The 14,190-nt window shown below is 39.9% G+C and overlaps 1 protein-coding gene across 3 annotated transcripts in view; it reads left to right on the forward strand.

Annotated features, from left to right (window-relative positions):
• DIAPH1 (diaphanous related formin 1) overlaps positions 1-14,190 on the forward strand; it is a 116,444-nt gene that overhangs the window by 86,946 nt on the left and 15,308 nt on the right. For all 3 annotated transcript variants that reach the window (XM_018050227.1, XM_018050228.1, XM_018050229.1), the window contains one exon: positions 12,084-12,182. In XM_018050227.1, coding sequence (XP_017905716.1) covers positions 12,084-12,182 — 99 coding nt within the window. The remainder of the gene's footprint in view (positions 1-12,083; positions 12,183-14,190) is intronic.

A 14,190-nucleotide genomic window follows, 5' to 3' on the forward strand; every position in this document is an offset into this window, starting at 1 on the left:
TAGCCCCCACAGGATCCAGGGGAACCCGAAGGAGAAATGGCATCGGCAAATGAAGAAAGATAGAGAAAGAGATAAGGAAAGAATGTTGTAGATAAGAAAATAGAGGAGAGAAAGAGGCTGAAGATCAGCCTGAAAAAGAGTAAGAGAGAGAAAAAAAGAAAAGAAGAAAGACACGTGGTGACTAAGCTTCAGTGAGTAAGGCCCGTCACTTAATTTTCAGAGAGGGCTTTTATACCCTGAGTTGTACATTGAGCAAAGTGAAAAATGTAGTCAACTCAACATTCCATCAGTATTAACTTTTATTGATACCAGGTTCTTTCCTGCAAGAGTCTTATTTTTTGTACATTATCTTCTGGCCTGGAGGCCTGTTGATATTTTATGACCTCTTTTTGATAAAGGTTGGTCAGCCAGAACAATAATTTTCCCTTAAAGTGTTTCTTCTTAAATTCCTAGCCTGCGTCACCCTTAAAGTACAGAGTTACATTTTTATGGAGCAAAGATTCAGTGGGTTACAGAAAAGAAAGAACTTATTAACTCAAAGTCTAAGGTTGTTAATGTTAAAGCTGCTGCTTGTTTTTTCTACATCCTGACTATATGCACTCCCAGGGACACAATGGATAAGGGATGTGAGAACTTGGCAGCAAGCATTGGCAAGAGTCTGAATAAACCTGCCAAGTAAGCTAGAATGCTAATAGGGGGTTTGAATTGAAACACTCTTATCTTGTCCAGGAGACTTATTAGCTAGAGCCCTAAGTTAACTCTTTCCAGAGAAAGGTGGTCGGGGACAGCCCCCTGTTAATGTCAGAAGAGTTGGTGAAAGACATAAAATAGTAAGACAAACAGATTCTGGTTTTGGGGTAGATACTCGAGCAGGTCCAGGGGGTCCATCGAGTCCTGAGGCCTTGCTTATCAGGACTCTTCCGCATGACCTTGTCATGGGTGGGATGGCCCAGGGAGTCCCTTGAGTCCTCCATGACCTTGTCATGGGTGGGATCTCCTGTGCTGGCTCCTGGAAAACTTCCTTTTCCCCCAACTTGGCAACCACTAATCTACTTTCTGTCTCTAATTTGCCTGTCCTATAGATGTTTTGTATCAGTGTAATCACACAATATTTGCACTTTTGTGTCTGTCTTTTTCAGTAACCATTTGCAAGGTTTGCAAGGTTCACCCATGTTGCAGCATGCATTAGCACTTCATTCCTTTTTATGGCAGAATAAATCTAGGGGGCTCCAAAATCACTGCAGATGGTGATTGCAGCCAGGAAATTAAAAGACCCTTACTCCTTGGAAGGAATGTTATGACCAACCTAGACAGCATATTCAAAAGCAGAGACATCGCTTTGCCAACAAAAGTCCATCTAGTCAAGGCTATGGTTTTTCCAGTGGTCGTATATGGATGTGAGAGTTGGACTGTGAAGAAAGCTGAGCGCTGAAGAATTGATGCTTTTGAACTGTGGTGTTGGAGGAGACTCTTGAGAGTCCCTTAGACTGCAAGGAGATCCAACTAGTCCATTCTAAAGGAGATCAGTCCTGGGTGTTCATTAGGAGGACTGATGCTAAAGCTGAAACTCCAGTACTTTGGCCACCTCGCGCAAAGAATTGACTCATTGGAAAAGATTCTGATGCTGGGAGGGATTGGGGGCAGGAGGAAATGGCAGCCCACTCCAGTATTCTTGCCTGGAGAATCCCAGGGACGGGGGAGCCTGGTGGGCTGCCATCTATGGAGTCACACAGAGTCGGACACAACTGAAGTGACTTAGCAGTAGCAGGAGAAGGGGATGACAGAGGATGAGATGGCTCGATGGCATCAGTGACTCAATGGATGTGAGTCTGAGTGAACTCCGGGAGTTGGTGACGGACAGGGAGGCCTGGTGTGCTGCGATTCATGGGGTTGCAAAGAGTTGGACACGACTGAGCGACTGAACTGAACTGAATACTCCATTGTATGACATACATTTTGTCTTTCCATTTGTCAGTTGACAGACAAGTTGTTTCTATATCTTGGCTGTTACAAATAATGCTGCCATGAATATTTTCTTTCTTTTTTAACAGAGCTGTTTCAGAGATAAAGTACCAACATCATGGCCCTTTACCCCTAAATTCTTCAGCATGGTTCTCCCAAGTACAAGGGCATTCTTTTCCATAACCACAGTGAAGTTACCAGATTTAGGAAATTTATCATTGCTATAACACTGTTATCTAATATACAATCCATATTCAAACTTTACTGATTTAATTAGTGATTTTAAACATCTTAAACAGTGTCTAAAAATTACAGATTTTTTTATTAAGGTGAAATTCATTTAACATAAATTAACCAATAAAGTGGATAGTTTGGTGGCATTGAAATGATGTAGGAAGTATTTCCTCTTTTTCTATTTTCTGAAGGAGATTGGCATTAATTTTTCTTTAAATGTTTGGTAAAATTCTCTAGTGAAGCCTTGTGGCCAGGAGATTTTCTGTTCAGGAGACTTTTAGTCATGAATGCAGTTTTTTAAATGATTTTAGTAGGACTCTAGTTACCTGTTTCATCCTGGTTGACTTTTTGGTTGTTTGTGGGTTTTGAAGAATTGGTCCATTTTTTAGTAGATTGTTCAGTTTATAAGTACTAAGTTATTTATAGTATTCCCTTATTATCCTCTTAATGGCTGCAGGATCTAAAGGCATATCACTTTATTCCAGATATTGGAGAGAGATAGGTCTTCTCTGTTTTTACTTTTGTCAACCTTTCTAGAGGTTTATATTGATTTATTTTTTAAACCAGCTTTTTGTGTCACTGACTTTTTTTCTGTTGTTTTATTGTTATTGATTTCTGTTCTTTTATATTTCCTTCCTTTTGCCTGCTATGGGTTTTTTTGTTTTTGTTTTTTCTTCTTCTTCTAGTTTCTTTTTATTTATTTATTTTTATTGAAATCTAATTGCTTTACAGAATTCCATTGTTTTCTGTCAAACCTCAACATGAATCAGCCATAGGCATACATATATCCCCTCCCTTTTGAACCTCCTTCCCAACTCCCTCCCCATTCCACCCCTCTAGGTTGATACAGAGCCCGTTTGAGTTTCCTGAGCCATACAGCAAATTCCTGTTGGCTATCTATTTTACATATAGTAATGTAAGTTTCCATGTTACTCCTTCCATACATCTCACCATCTCCTCCCTTCTCCCCATGTCCATAAGTCTGTTCTCTATGTCTGTTTCTCCAGTGCTGCCCTGTAAATAAATTCTTCAGTTCCATTTTTCTAGATTCTATATATGTGCATTTTTCTTAAAGTAGGAAATTACTGATTTGAGTTCTTTCTTTTCTAACGTAAACTTCAGTTCAGTTCAGTGGCTCTGTTGTGTCCAACTCTTTGAGACCCCGTGGACTGCAGGACGCCAGGCTTCCCCATCCATCACCAACTCCCAGAGCCTATTCAAACTCATGTCCATTGAATTGGTGATGCCATCCAACCATCTCCTACTCTATCGTCCCCTTCTCCTCCCACCTTCAATCTTTCCCAGCGTCAGGGTCTTTTCCAATGAGTTGATTCTTCACATCAGGTGGCCAAAGTATTGGAGTTTCAGCTTCAGCATCAGTCTTTCCAGTGAATATTCAGGGCTGATTTCCTTCAGGATTGATTAGTTTGATCTCCTTGCAGTCCAAGGGACTCTCAAGAGTCTTCTCCAACACCACAGTTCAAAAGCATCAATTCTTCAGTGCTCAGCTTTCTTTATATAAAGCTCTCACATCCATATATGACTACTGGAAAAATGATAGCTTTGACTAGACAGACTTTTGTTGGTAAAGTAATGTCTCTACTTTTTAATATGCTATCTAGATTGGTCATAGCTTTTCTTGCGAGGAGAAAGCATCTTTTAATTTCATGGCTGCAGTCATCATCTGCAGTGATTTTGGAGCCCCCAAAATAAGTCTATCACTGTTTCCACTGTTTTCCCATCTATTTGGACTGGGTGCCATGATGTTGGTTTTCTGAATGTTGAGTTTTAAGCTAACTTTTTCACTCTCTTCTTTCACTTTCATCAAGAGGCTCTTTAGTAGTTCTTCGCTTTCTGCCATAAGGGTGGTGTCATCTGCATATCTGAGCTTATTGATATTTTTCCCGGCAATCTTGATTCCAGCTTGTGTTTCTTCCAGCCTGGCAATTCACATGATGTGCTCTGCATATAAGTTAAATAAGCAGGGTGACAGTATACAGCCTTGACATACTTCTTTCCCAGTTTGGAACCAGTCTGTTGTTCCATGTCCAGTTCTGACTGTTGCTTCTTGACCTGCATACAGATTTCTCAGGAGGCAGGTCAGGTGGTCTGATACACCCATCTCTTTAAGAATTTTCCAGTTTGTTGTGACCCACACAGTCAAAGGCTTTGGTGTAGTCAATAAAGCAAAAGTAAATCATTTTCTGGCATTCTCTTGCTTTTTCTGTGATCCAGTGGATGTTGACAATTTGATCTCTGGTTCCTCTTCCTTTCCTAAATCCAGCTTGAACATCTGGAAGTTCACAGTTCATGTACTATTGAAGCCTGGCTTGGAGAATTTTGAGCATTACTTTACTAGCATGTGAGATGAGTGCAATTGTGCTGTAGTTTGAGCATTGTTTGGCATTGCCTTTCTTTGGAAATGGAATGAAAACTGACCTTTTCCAGTCCTGTGGCCACTGCTGAGTTTTCCAAATTTGCTGGCATATTGAGTGCAGCACTTTCACAGCATCATCTTTTAGGATTTGAAATAGCTCAACTGGAATTCCATCATCTCCACTAGCTTTGTCTGTAGTGATGTTTCCTAAGGCCCACTTGACTTTGCATTCCAGGATGTCTGGCTCTAGGTGAGTGATGATACCATTGTGGTTATCTAGGTCATGAAGATCTTTTCTGTTTAGTTCTTCTGTGTATTCTTGCCACTTCTTAACATCTTCTGCTTCTGTTAGGTCCATACCATTTCTGTCCTTTATTATACTCATCTTCACATGAAATGTTTCCTTGGTATCTCTCATTTTCTTGAAGAGATCTCTAGTCTTTCTCATTCTGTTGTTTTCCTCTATTTCTTTGCATTGATCACTGAGGAAGGCTTTCTTATCTCTCCTTGCTATTCTTTGGAACTCTGCATTCAAATGGGTAAATCTTTCCTTTTCTCCTTTGCCTTTCACTTCTCTTCTTTTGTCAGCTATTTGTAAGGCCTCCTCAGACAACCATGTAAAGTAAACTTAGCAAGTCAGTTTCCCTCTCAGCATCGCTTCAGCTATGCCCCATACATTTTGATATGTCAGACTTTCATTTTCATTCATTTCTAATGTATTTTTAAATTTTATCTTGAGACTTTCTGTTTGGACTCACAAATTATTTAGAAGTGGTTCTTTAGTTTCCATGTGTTTGAATATTTTCCGTATCTTTCTGTTATTTATATTAACAGTTTGATACCTTTATGGTCAGAGAACATGATCTATGATTTTAATCCTTTAAATTTGTTGAGGTTTATTTTATGGCCCAAGTAGATATTTTTCTTGGTAGATATTCAGTGAGCACCTTAAAAGTATTCTGCTATTGTTGGGTGAAGTGTCCTATATATGAATATATCAATTAAACCCTGTTGATTGATTTTACTGTTCACTTCTATATCTTTGATGATTTTTTGTATAGAGTTCCAGCCATTACTGAGATAGGATATTAATATCTTGAAGTATTATCATGGCTTGGCTATGCTGGTTTTCTCATTTCATCTCTTAGCAGTCTTTGTTTCTCACATTTAAGGCTCTGTTGTTTGGTACATTACACATTTAGAGTTGTTATGTCTTCCTGGTGGTGGTGGTGATGGTTGTTCTGTTGCCAAGTCATGTCCTGCTCTTTGCCACCCCATAGACTGCAGCATGGTGGGCCTCCCTGTCCCTCACCGTCTCCTGGAGTTTTCCCACATTCTTGTCCTTGAATCAGTGATGCCATCCAACCATCTCATCCTCTGTCGCCCTCTTTTTTTGCCTTCCATGTTTCCCAGCATCAGGGTCTTTTCCAGGGAGTTGGCTGTTCGCATTGGGTAGCCAAAGTGTTAGAACTTCAGCTTCAGCATCAGTCCTTCGAATGAGTATTAAGGGTTGATTTCCTTTCAGATTGGCTGATTTGATCTCCTTGTTGTCCAAGGGACTCTCAAGTGTCTTCTCCAGCACCGCACTTAGAAAGCATCAATGCTTTGGCGCTCTGTCTCCTTTATGGTCCCGCTCTCACATCTGTACATGACTGCTGGAAAGACCATAGCCTTGACTACACAGACCTCTGTCGGCAAAGTGATGTCTTTGCTTTTTAAGACATTTTTAGGTTTGTCATAGATTTCCTGACAAGGAGCAGTCATCTAATTTCATGGCTGCAATCTCAATCTGCGGTGGTTTTAGAGCACAGGAAGAAGAAATATGTCACTGCTTCCACCTTTTTCTCCTCTATTTGCCATGAAGTGATGGGACCAGATGTCATGATCTTAGTTTTTTTAATACTGAGTTTTAAGTTGGCTCTTTCACTCTCTCCATTCACCCTCATCAAAAGGTTCTTTAGTTCCTCTTCACTTTCTGCCATTAAAATGGTATCACCTGCATGTCTAGGGTTGTTGGTATTTCTCCCAGCAATCTTGATTCCAGCTTGCCACTCATCCAGCCTGGCATGTTGCGTGATGTGCTCTTGCATATAAGTTAGTAAACAGGGTGACAATGAATACTCTTAAAAAAATAAACAAACACCCTTGTCGTACTCCTTTTTCAATTTTGAACCAGTCAGTTGTTCCATAGAAGGTTCTAACTGTTGCTTCTTGGCCCACATACAGGTTTCTCAGGAGGACAGGTAAGATGGTCTGGTACTCCCATCTCTTTCAGAGTTGTTCACAGTTTGTTATGATCCACACTGTCAAAGGTTTTAGTCAATGAAAGAGAGGTCGATGTTTTTCTGAAATTCCCTTGCTTTCTCTGTGATCTAGCTAATGTCGGCAATTTGATCTCTGGTCCCTCTACCTTTTATAAACCCAACTTGAACATCTGGAATTTCTTGGTTCATGTACTGTTGAAGCCTAGCTTGGAGAATTTTGAGCATAACCTTACTAGCATGTGAGATGAGTGCAATTGTCCGGTAGTTTGAACATTCTTTGGTACTGCCCTTCTTAGGAATTGGGATGAAGATTGACCTTTCCCAGCCATGTGACCACTGCTGGGTTTTCCAAATTTGCTGACATATTGAGTGCAGCCCTTTAATAGCATCATCTTTTAGGATTTTAAATTCCAGCTTTGCTGGAATTCCATCATCTCCACTAGCTTTATTGGTAGCAATGCTTCCTAAGGCCCACTTGACTTCACACTCCAGAATGTCTGGCTCTGGGTGAGTGGACCACATGCTCACGGTTATCCGGGTCATTAAGATCTTTTTTTGTACAGTTCTTATGTGTACTCATGCCATCTCTTCTTGATCTGTTCTGCTTCTGTTAGGTCTTTAACATTTCTGACCTTCATTGTGTCAATCTTGGGATGAAATGTTTCTTTGATATCTCCAGTTTTCTTAAAGAGATCTCTAGTCTTTGCTCTTCTGTTGTTTTCCTCTATTTCTGTGCATTGCTCATTGAAGAAGGCCTTCTTGTCTCTCCTTATTGTTCTCTGGGACTCTGCATGCAGTTGGGCATACCTTTCCCTTTTGCCTTTTGCTTTTCACGTCTCTTCTTTTCTCAGCTATTTGTAAAGCTTCCTCAGACAATCAGCTTTGCCTTCTCCCCTCTCTTTGGGATGGTTTTGTTGACTGCCTCCTGTACAATGTTATGAACCTCTGTCCATAGTTCTTCAGGCACTCTGTTTACTAAAAATTCCTTGAATCTATTTGTCACCTCCACTGTGTATCATAGGGAATTTGACTTAGATCATACCTGACTGGCCTAGTGGTTTTCTCCACTTTCTTTAGTAAAGCCTGAATTTTGCTATGAGGAACTCATGATCTGAGCCACAGTCAGCTCCAGGTCTTGTTCCTGCTGACTGTATAGAGCTTTTCCATCCTCAACTACAAAGAATGTAATCAATCTGATTTTGGTATTGACTATTTGGTGATGTCCATTTGTAAGTTGTCTCTTGTGTTGTTGAAAAAGGGTGTTTGCTATGAGCAGTTCTCCTGGAAAAATTCTGTTAGCCTTTGCTCTGCTTCATTTTGTATTCTAAGGCCAAACTTACCTGTTTACTCCAGGTATCTCTTGACTTCCTACTTTTGCATTCCAGTCTCCTATGATGAATAGGACATCTTTTTTTTCGTGTTAGTTCTAGGATGTCTTGTAGATCTTCATAGAACTCATCAGCTTCTTTGGCATCGGTGGTAGCGGCATAGACTTGGATTACTGTGATGTTCAATGATTTGCCTTGGAAACAAACTGAGATCATTGTGTCATTTTTGAGGTTACACCCAAGTACTGAATTTCAGGTTCTTTTGTTGACTATGAGGGCTACTCCATTTCTTCTGTGGGATTTCTGCCCACAGTAGTAGATATAACATTTATCTGAATCAAAATTCACCCATTCCCGTCCATTTTAGTTCACTGATTCCTAAGATGTCGGTGTTTACTCTTGCCATCTCCTGCTTGGCCACATCCAATTTACCTTGATTCATGGACCTAACATTCCACGTTCCTGTGTAATATACTGTTTTTTACCATCCTCATTGAATTGATTGGATTTTCCTGTCATCACCAGACATATCCATAACTGAGCATCGTTTCCACTTTGGCCCAGATGCTTTATTCTTTTTGCAGCTATTAGTAGTTATTCTCTGTTCTTCCTCGGTAGCGTGTTGGACACCTCCTGACCTGGGGAGCTCATCTTTCAGTGTCGCAAGAATTCTGGGTTGGTTTGCCACTCGCTTCCCCAGTGGATCACATTTTGTCAGAACCGTCCACTATGACCCGTCCGTCTTGGGTGGCCCTGTGTGGCATGACTCATAGCTCGTAGCTTCATTGAGTTAGACAAGTCCCTTTGCCATGACAAGGCAGTGATCCTTTAATCATCATGTAATGTCCCTCATTGTCTCCAGCTATTCTCTTTGCTCCGAAGTCTACTCACTGGATAGCATATAGCCATTGTACTTTTTGTTTGTTTGTTTATGCTTGCGTGATATATCTGTTTTCAGCCTTCTACATTCAGCCTTTGTATTTGAAGAAAATTTCTTACAGACAACATTTTATTGGGTCTTTTGTTAATCTACTCTGCCAGTGTTTTGTGTAGGTCTCAGCCTAGCAATGCTGTTACTTGGGCATGTCTGGGGGCAGTCACTTGGGCCAGTGTTGTGGCTGGACCAGCCTTTGTGGTTCTTATTATGATTGCAAGATGCATCTCAGCAACATGCATCAGAGAACCCCCAAAACAAGGTTTCATTGCTGGCGGGTCCTGACACAGCATGCCTTAGGCCACACATTAAAGGACTAAGAAGAGACATGGGTAGGGGGCCACAGGTCATCCCTGGGCTTCTGCCTTTACTGAGGTTGAGGGTGAGGGGCCTAGGGTTTAGATCATTTATATTAAAGGTAACTACTGATATGTTACGGCTTAAGTCTGCCACTGTGTTTTCTGTATGTTTCTTCTTTTTCCTTACTTTTCTGTGAGTTTTTTAAAAAATATTTTTTATTCCATTTTGATATATTTTTAATGCCTGAGTATATCACTTTATACAGTTCGCTTAGGTGTTGCTCTCGGTATTGCATTATATGTACTTCTCCCAGTCTAATGATTTGTGTCTTACTAGTCCGTGTGAAGTATAGAAACTGTATTTCAATTTTGATCCCTATACCTTCCCCAATTTTTAGACATAATAATATTTCCTCCACATGGGGATACTCCATTTGGTGAAACTGGAAGTTCGTATGCTTGTGTTCTATCTGTCATCTTTACTAAATTGTTCATTATTACTTCTTCATTACTTCTAGTACTTGCCTTGAATTCTACATACAGTTGTATTTTAATCTTATTACCAAGCAACACAAGTCTATTTTTCTGTTTTTCAACATCAGCAGTGATCTCTATCTTTTCATTTTACTTATAAATGAGAGATTTATTTGCACTTTGCCGCTCCGCTTCTAAGTTTTTATGATACAGTCTGGGTGTTTTAAGTCTAAATTTTTATCTGATTACCTCTGATTTTCATTTTTATATGATCTGTCTTTGGATCCTCTCTGACTTCACTCCAGCTCTCCCCCTCATTCCATCCACTCCACCAGTAATGAGCTTTTTGTTCTTCCTCTTTCCATCAGGCTTTTGCATTTGTTGTTCCTGCTGCCTGAATTGCTTTGGTTTCTCACCTTATAAAAGGTTTTTACTGTCATGTGACATTCTCACTAAAACCTTCCCTGGTCACCCCACTCAAGTTATCATTCATCCCCTCATCTAAACCCCCAGTTCTCTTCCCTACTTGGTTTTCTTTTCATAGCACTTAGATCACCTATGTACTATTTTATCTATTAGCTGATTTATTGTCTATTTCTCTTTGTTAGAATATAAATTCCATGAAGGCAGGGGTTTTTCTGTATTTTCTTTTACTCCTGGTGCCTGGAACAGAGCCTGGCACATATGGGTACTCAGTAAGTCTTTATTTAAATTACTAATCTTCATCCATTTAGCATTTTTCCTTCTTCAGTTAGAACTATCAGGCCAAAGGATGTGTTTTTTTTATTAATAGTTCTTTGTATCATTTGCCATATAACTTTCTTTTCATTTGCTTTCTTTCTTATTTATTTATACCAGGTAATACTTTTCAATGGTTTAAAACTCAAATAGTATAATAGAGTTTGTGTTGAACAGTATTCCTCCCATGTCCATAGTCAAGCATGCTACTCTTCTCCTCAGAAGCAGTTAGCTTTGTCACTTTCTGGATACTCCTTACCAAGATAGTCCCATACAGCTTTCTGAAAAGTTGACAGAATATTTTACAACTGTCTGTCCAGTCCTGTTTTTCTTTCTGTCTGCTCCTCAGTCCTTCTCGGTGGGCAGTGTACATCATTTTTGAGAGAATGGTACTAGCTAGCTGTCGTGCCAGGTGCTGAGGGAGTGATACAGTGAAGGATTATTTTGCCCATGCTCTTGAAGTTCAAAATCCAAATGGGGTGAGAAGGTATGCACGCTTAAAAAGTAACGCAGGATTTAAAAAGATCAAGATGATACATGTGAAATATCATGAACATTGAATTATTAATTGCTGAATGAAATCTAAGTAACAAATGCCAGGAAAATAAGCTCATCAATGCAGAGAGTGACTCCATCTATCAGGGAAGAATACATTGGCTTTGGATAATCTGAGAAGAGTGTGGAAGAAGGAAAGGAGTATATTATACCTTCTGTGTGTGTACGAACATGATATTGAAGATCTTATTAGCAATATATTTTTATGCTGTATTTTCAAAGAAGAATAACAAAGTCCTTGTGAAGGAGAGACTATATTTGCTTATAACAAAGTCAGTGAGAGGATGTGCTGTAAAGTTGTATCAGATACAGTGGGGATTCAGGGAAAAATCATAACCATTTGGGGAAATCAAGAAAATGTTTATAGGGAATTCATGGTCAAGATAGGTCTTGAGAGAGAAGTAATAATAGCACAAAAGGATAATGCTAGTGGAAGACTCTAGTACAGGGATTAGCAAACCATAACTCTTAAGCAGACCACTTATTTTTGTAAATAAAATTTCATTGGAGACATAGTCATGCCCATTGGTTTATGTATTGTCTGTGACAGCTTTCCTGCTGTAGTGGCAGAGTTGAGCTGTTGAGATAGACCACAATAGTCTGCAAAGCCTAAAATACTTACTATTTCGTCTTCTACAGAAAGAATGTTTGCTGTTCCCTACAAGTAGATAGACTCTGGGTAAGAAAGTATTACTGTTAACTATTAAAGAAATGAAAATGGCATATTTATTATGGCTAGAGAGGGAAGTCAATAATAGAAGATTGGATGGTTAAAGAGGAGGTTAGCTTTGAGGAACTTTAATAGGAAGACCATTACGGATAGAGAAGTAAAGGGCCTCTCTAGGATGGGATAGTAGTTCCTTTTGGGATAGATGTGGCCTGTCCTTAATCATACTTTTCTAATCTTTCTCTCACTAGCCAAGAAGGATCAGGAAGGTGGAGAAGAAAAGAAATCTCTGCAAAAGAAAAAAGTGAAAGAGTTAAAGGTGTTGGATTCCAAGACAGCCCAGAATCTCTGTGAGTAACTCTGCAATCCCAGCAGTTTGAAATGTGAAGGAGTTCTTCTGAGAGCCTAATTCTGGTGGATCCAGGGTCCCTTGATATGAAACTTAATAATTCCTGCTATATACTTGGCATTGCATAGTAAATATCTGATATCTACTCCCTTCAATAGTACTGTAAAGGCAATAGGACTTTAAGGAATTTGCCTCATCACATAGCGAATAAGAGACAGGTCTGAGAGTTAAGCCTCAGGTTTTATTTCAGAGCCCTAACTATTTCCATTGCATCCATAGAAAATCTAACAAAAATTTTCTACCCATCGCATATTTCCTTCTTTCTCATTTTCTTTCAGGTATTTCCTTTATAGGTGGGTACTGGCATGACTTCAGTTAAATGTAAAATAACTTTGTGGTTAGAATAAATAATGTAAATCCTGTGCTTCTCAGAGTAGGATCAGTAGCTTCAAAGAGTTCTGTTCTGAACTTGCTCCTTATACTCATAACTCTGCTTGCTGGCAAATTTCAGATCAAAACTCCTCTGCACAGTTGTTATAGGTCGTATTTAATGATCAGCATGAATGTTCATTTTTTTGTTCATTTTAACTGTCGATCTCCTGACTTTATGTTGAGTAATAAAGATTTAAATATTCGTTCAACAAATATTCGAGGGTCTCCCAGCTTTCAGGCTCTATTAGGCACATACTAGGTATGTGTTTCCGGAGAAGGCAATGGCACCCCACTCTAGTACTCTTGCCTGGAAAATCCCATGGACGGAGAAGCCTGGTAGGCTGCAGTTCCTGGGGTCGCTAAGAGTCGGGCACGACTGAGCGACTTCACTTTCACTTTTCACGTTCATGCATTGGAGAAGGAAATGGCAACCCACTCTAGTATTCTAGCCTGGAGAATCCCAGGGACAGAGGAGCCTAGTGGGCTGCCGTCTATGGGGTTGCACAGAGTCGGACACGACTGAAACGGCTTAGCAGCAGCAGCAGCAGGCATGTGTTCCAGAGACGAAAGGGTATGTATTCCATAAAACCCACTCATAGTGGGGTGACGTGGCTATTGTCCCCATTTTACCAAGTGAGAAAACTAAAGTTCAGATGTTACGACTTAGCCAAGGTCACACAGTTAACTTCTGGGTATATGTCCTCATTAAGTCAGTAATATAATGAGAACAGTAAGCTTTTACATCATTCTTGACTATATAATATTAGATCATTGACAACAAATATCACCAAGTATTGTCTGTAGATAAGTCTTTTTATGGGAACTAAAGTGATGTGAGGCATAATAGTTGCTCTTCTCAAGATTATCTCTAGCAACATAAAAATGAGTAATTTTTATTTTAGAAAATGATAAAAGACTGTGGGGTAGTACATTGTTATTTCCAGTTGAATGATATCAATATGGAAAACAAAATTTAGGAAGAGAATTGAGTTTAGGATGGTCTAGGAAGTATTGTTTAGTGATTCAGTGATTATTAAATGCCTCTTATATGGCGGGGAGGCAAAACGGAATAAGGTCATCCTCATGAGCCATATGTCTGGTGGAGATGAAAAAGAAAATACGGTAATAGCACGATGTGTTGAGTGCTGTGATGGAGGTGTGCCTGGATGATTATTAGAGCCCTGGGCAAGGTCTGAACCACGTGGGAGGAGTGCTGGAGGGAGCTCAGCCTCAAGGTCATTCTAAATGAGTTAAAACTGTTAACAGCAGGCTAAAGGAAGGGTGAGGGGTGGCTTGTCTCATTTCAGGCATAGGGATCAGCATGTGTGAAGGCACAGAGGCATGAGGTAACATCCCAGTTCAGGAAGTGCAGTACTTGAAAGCAGCTGAGTAAAGGCCATCTGTGGGGGAATGGTGGTTGAAAAAGTTTTCAAGAAATAGAGAGGCTAGATGATACAGACGTCTTGGTAGGCTTAGGCTAAGAGGTATGTATTTTGTCCTGAAAACTATGGAAGTCATTGGAGGGGTTTTAATCAAAAAAGTGAGAGATACAGCCCTCTGTAATCTTGGGGAGGACT

The sequence above is a fragment of the Capra hircus genome, chromosome 7, assembly GCF_001704415.2.
Source record: "Capra hircus breed San Clemente chromosome 7, ASM170441v1, whole genome shotgun sequence".
Classification (NCBI taxonomy): domain Eukaryota; kingdom Metazoa; phylum Chordata; class Mammalia; order Artiodactyla; family Bovidae; genus Capra; species Capra hircus.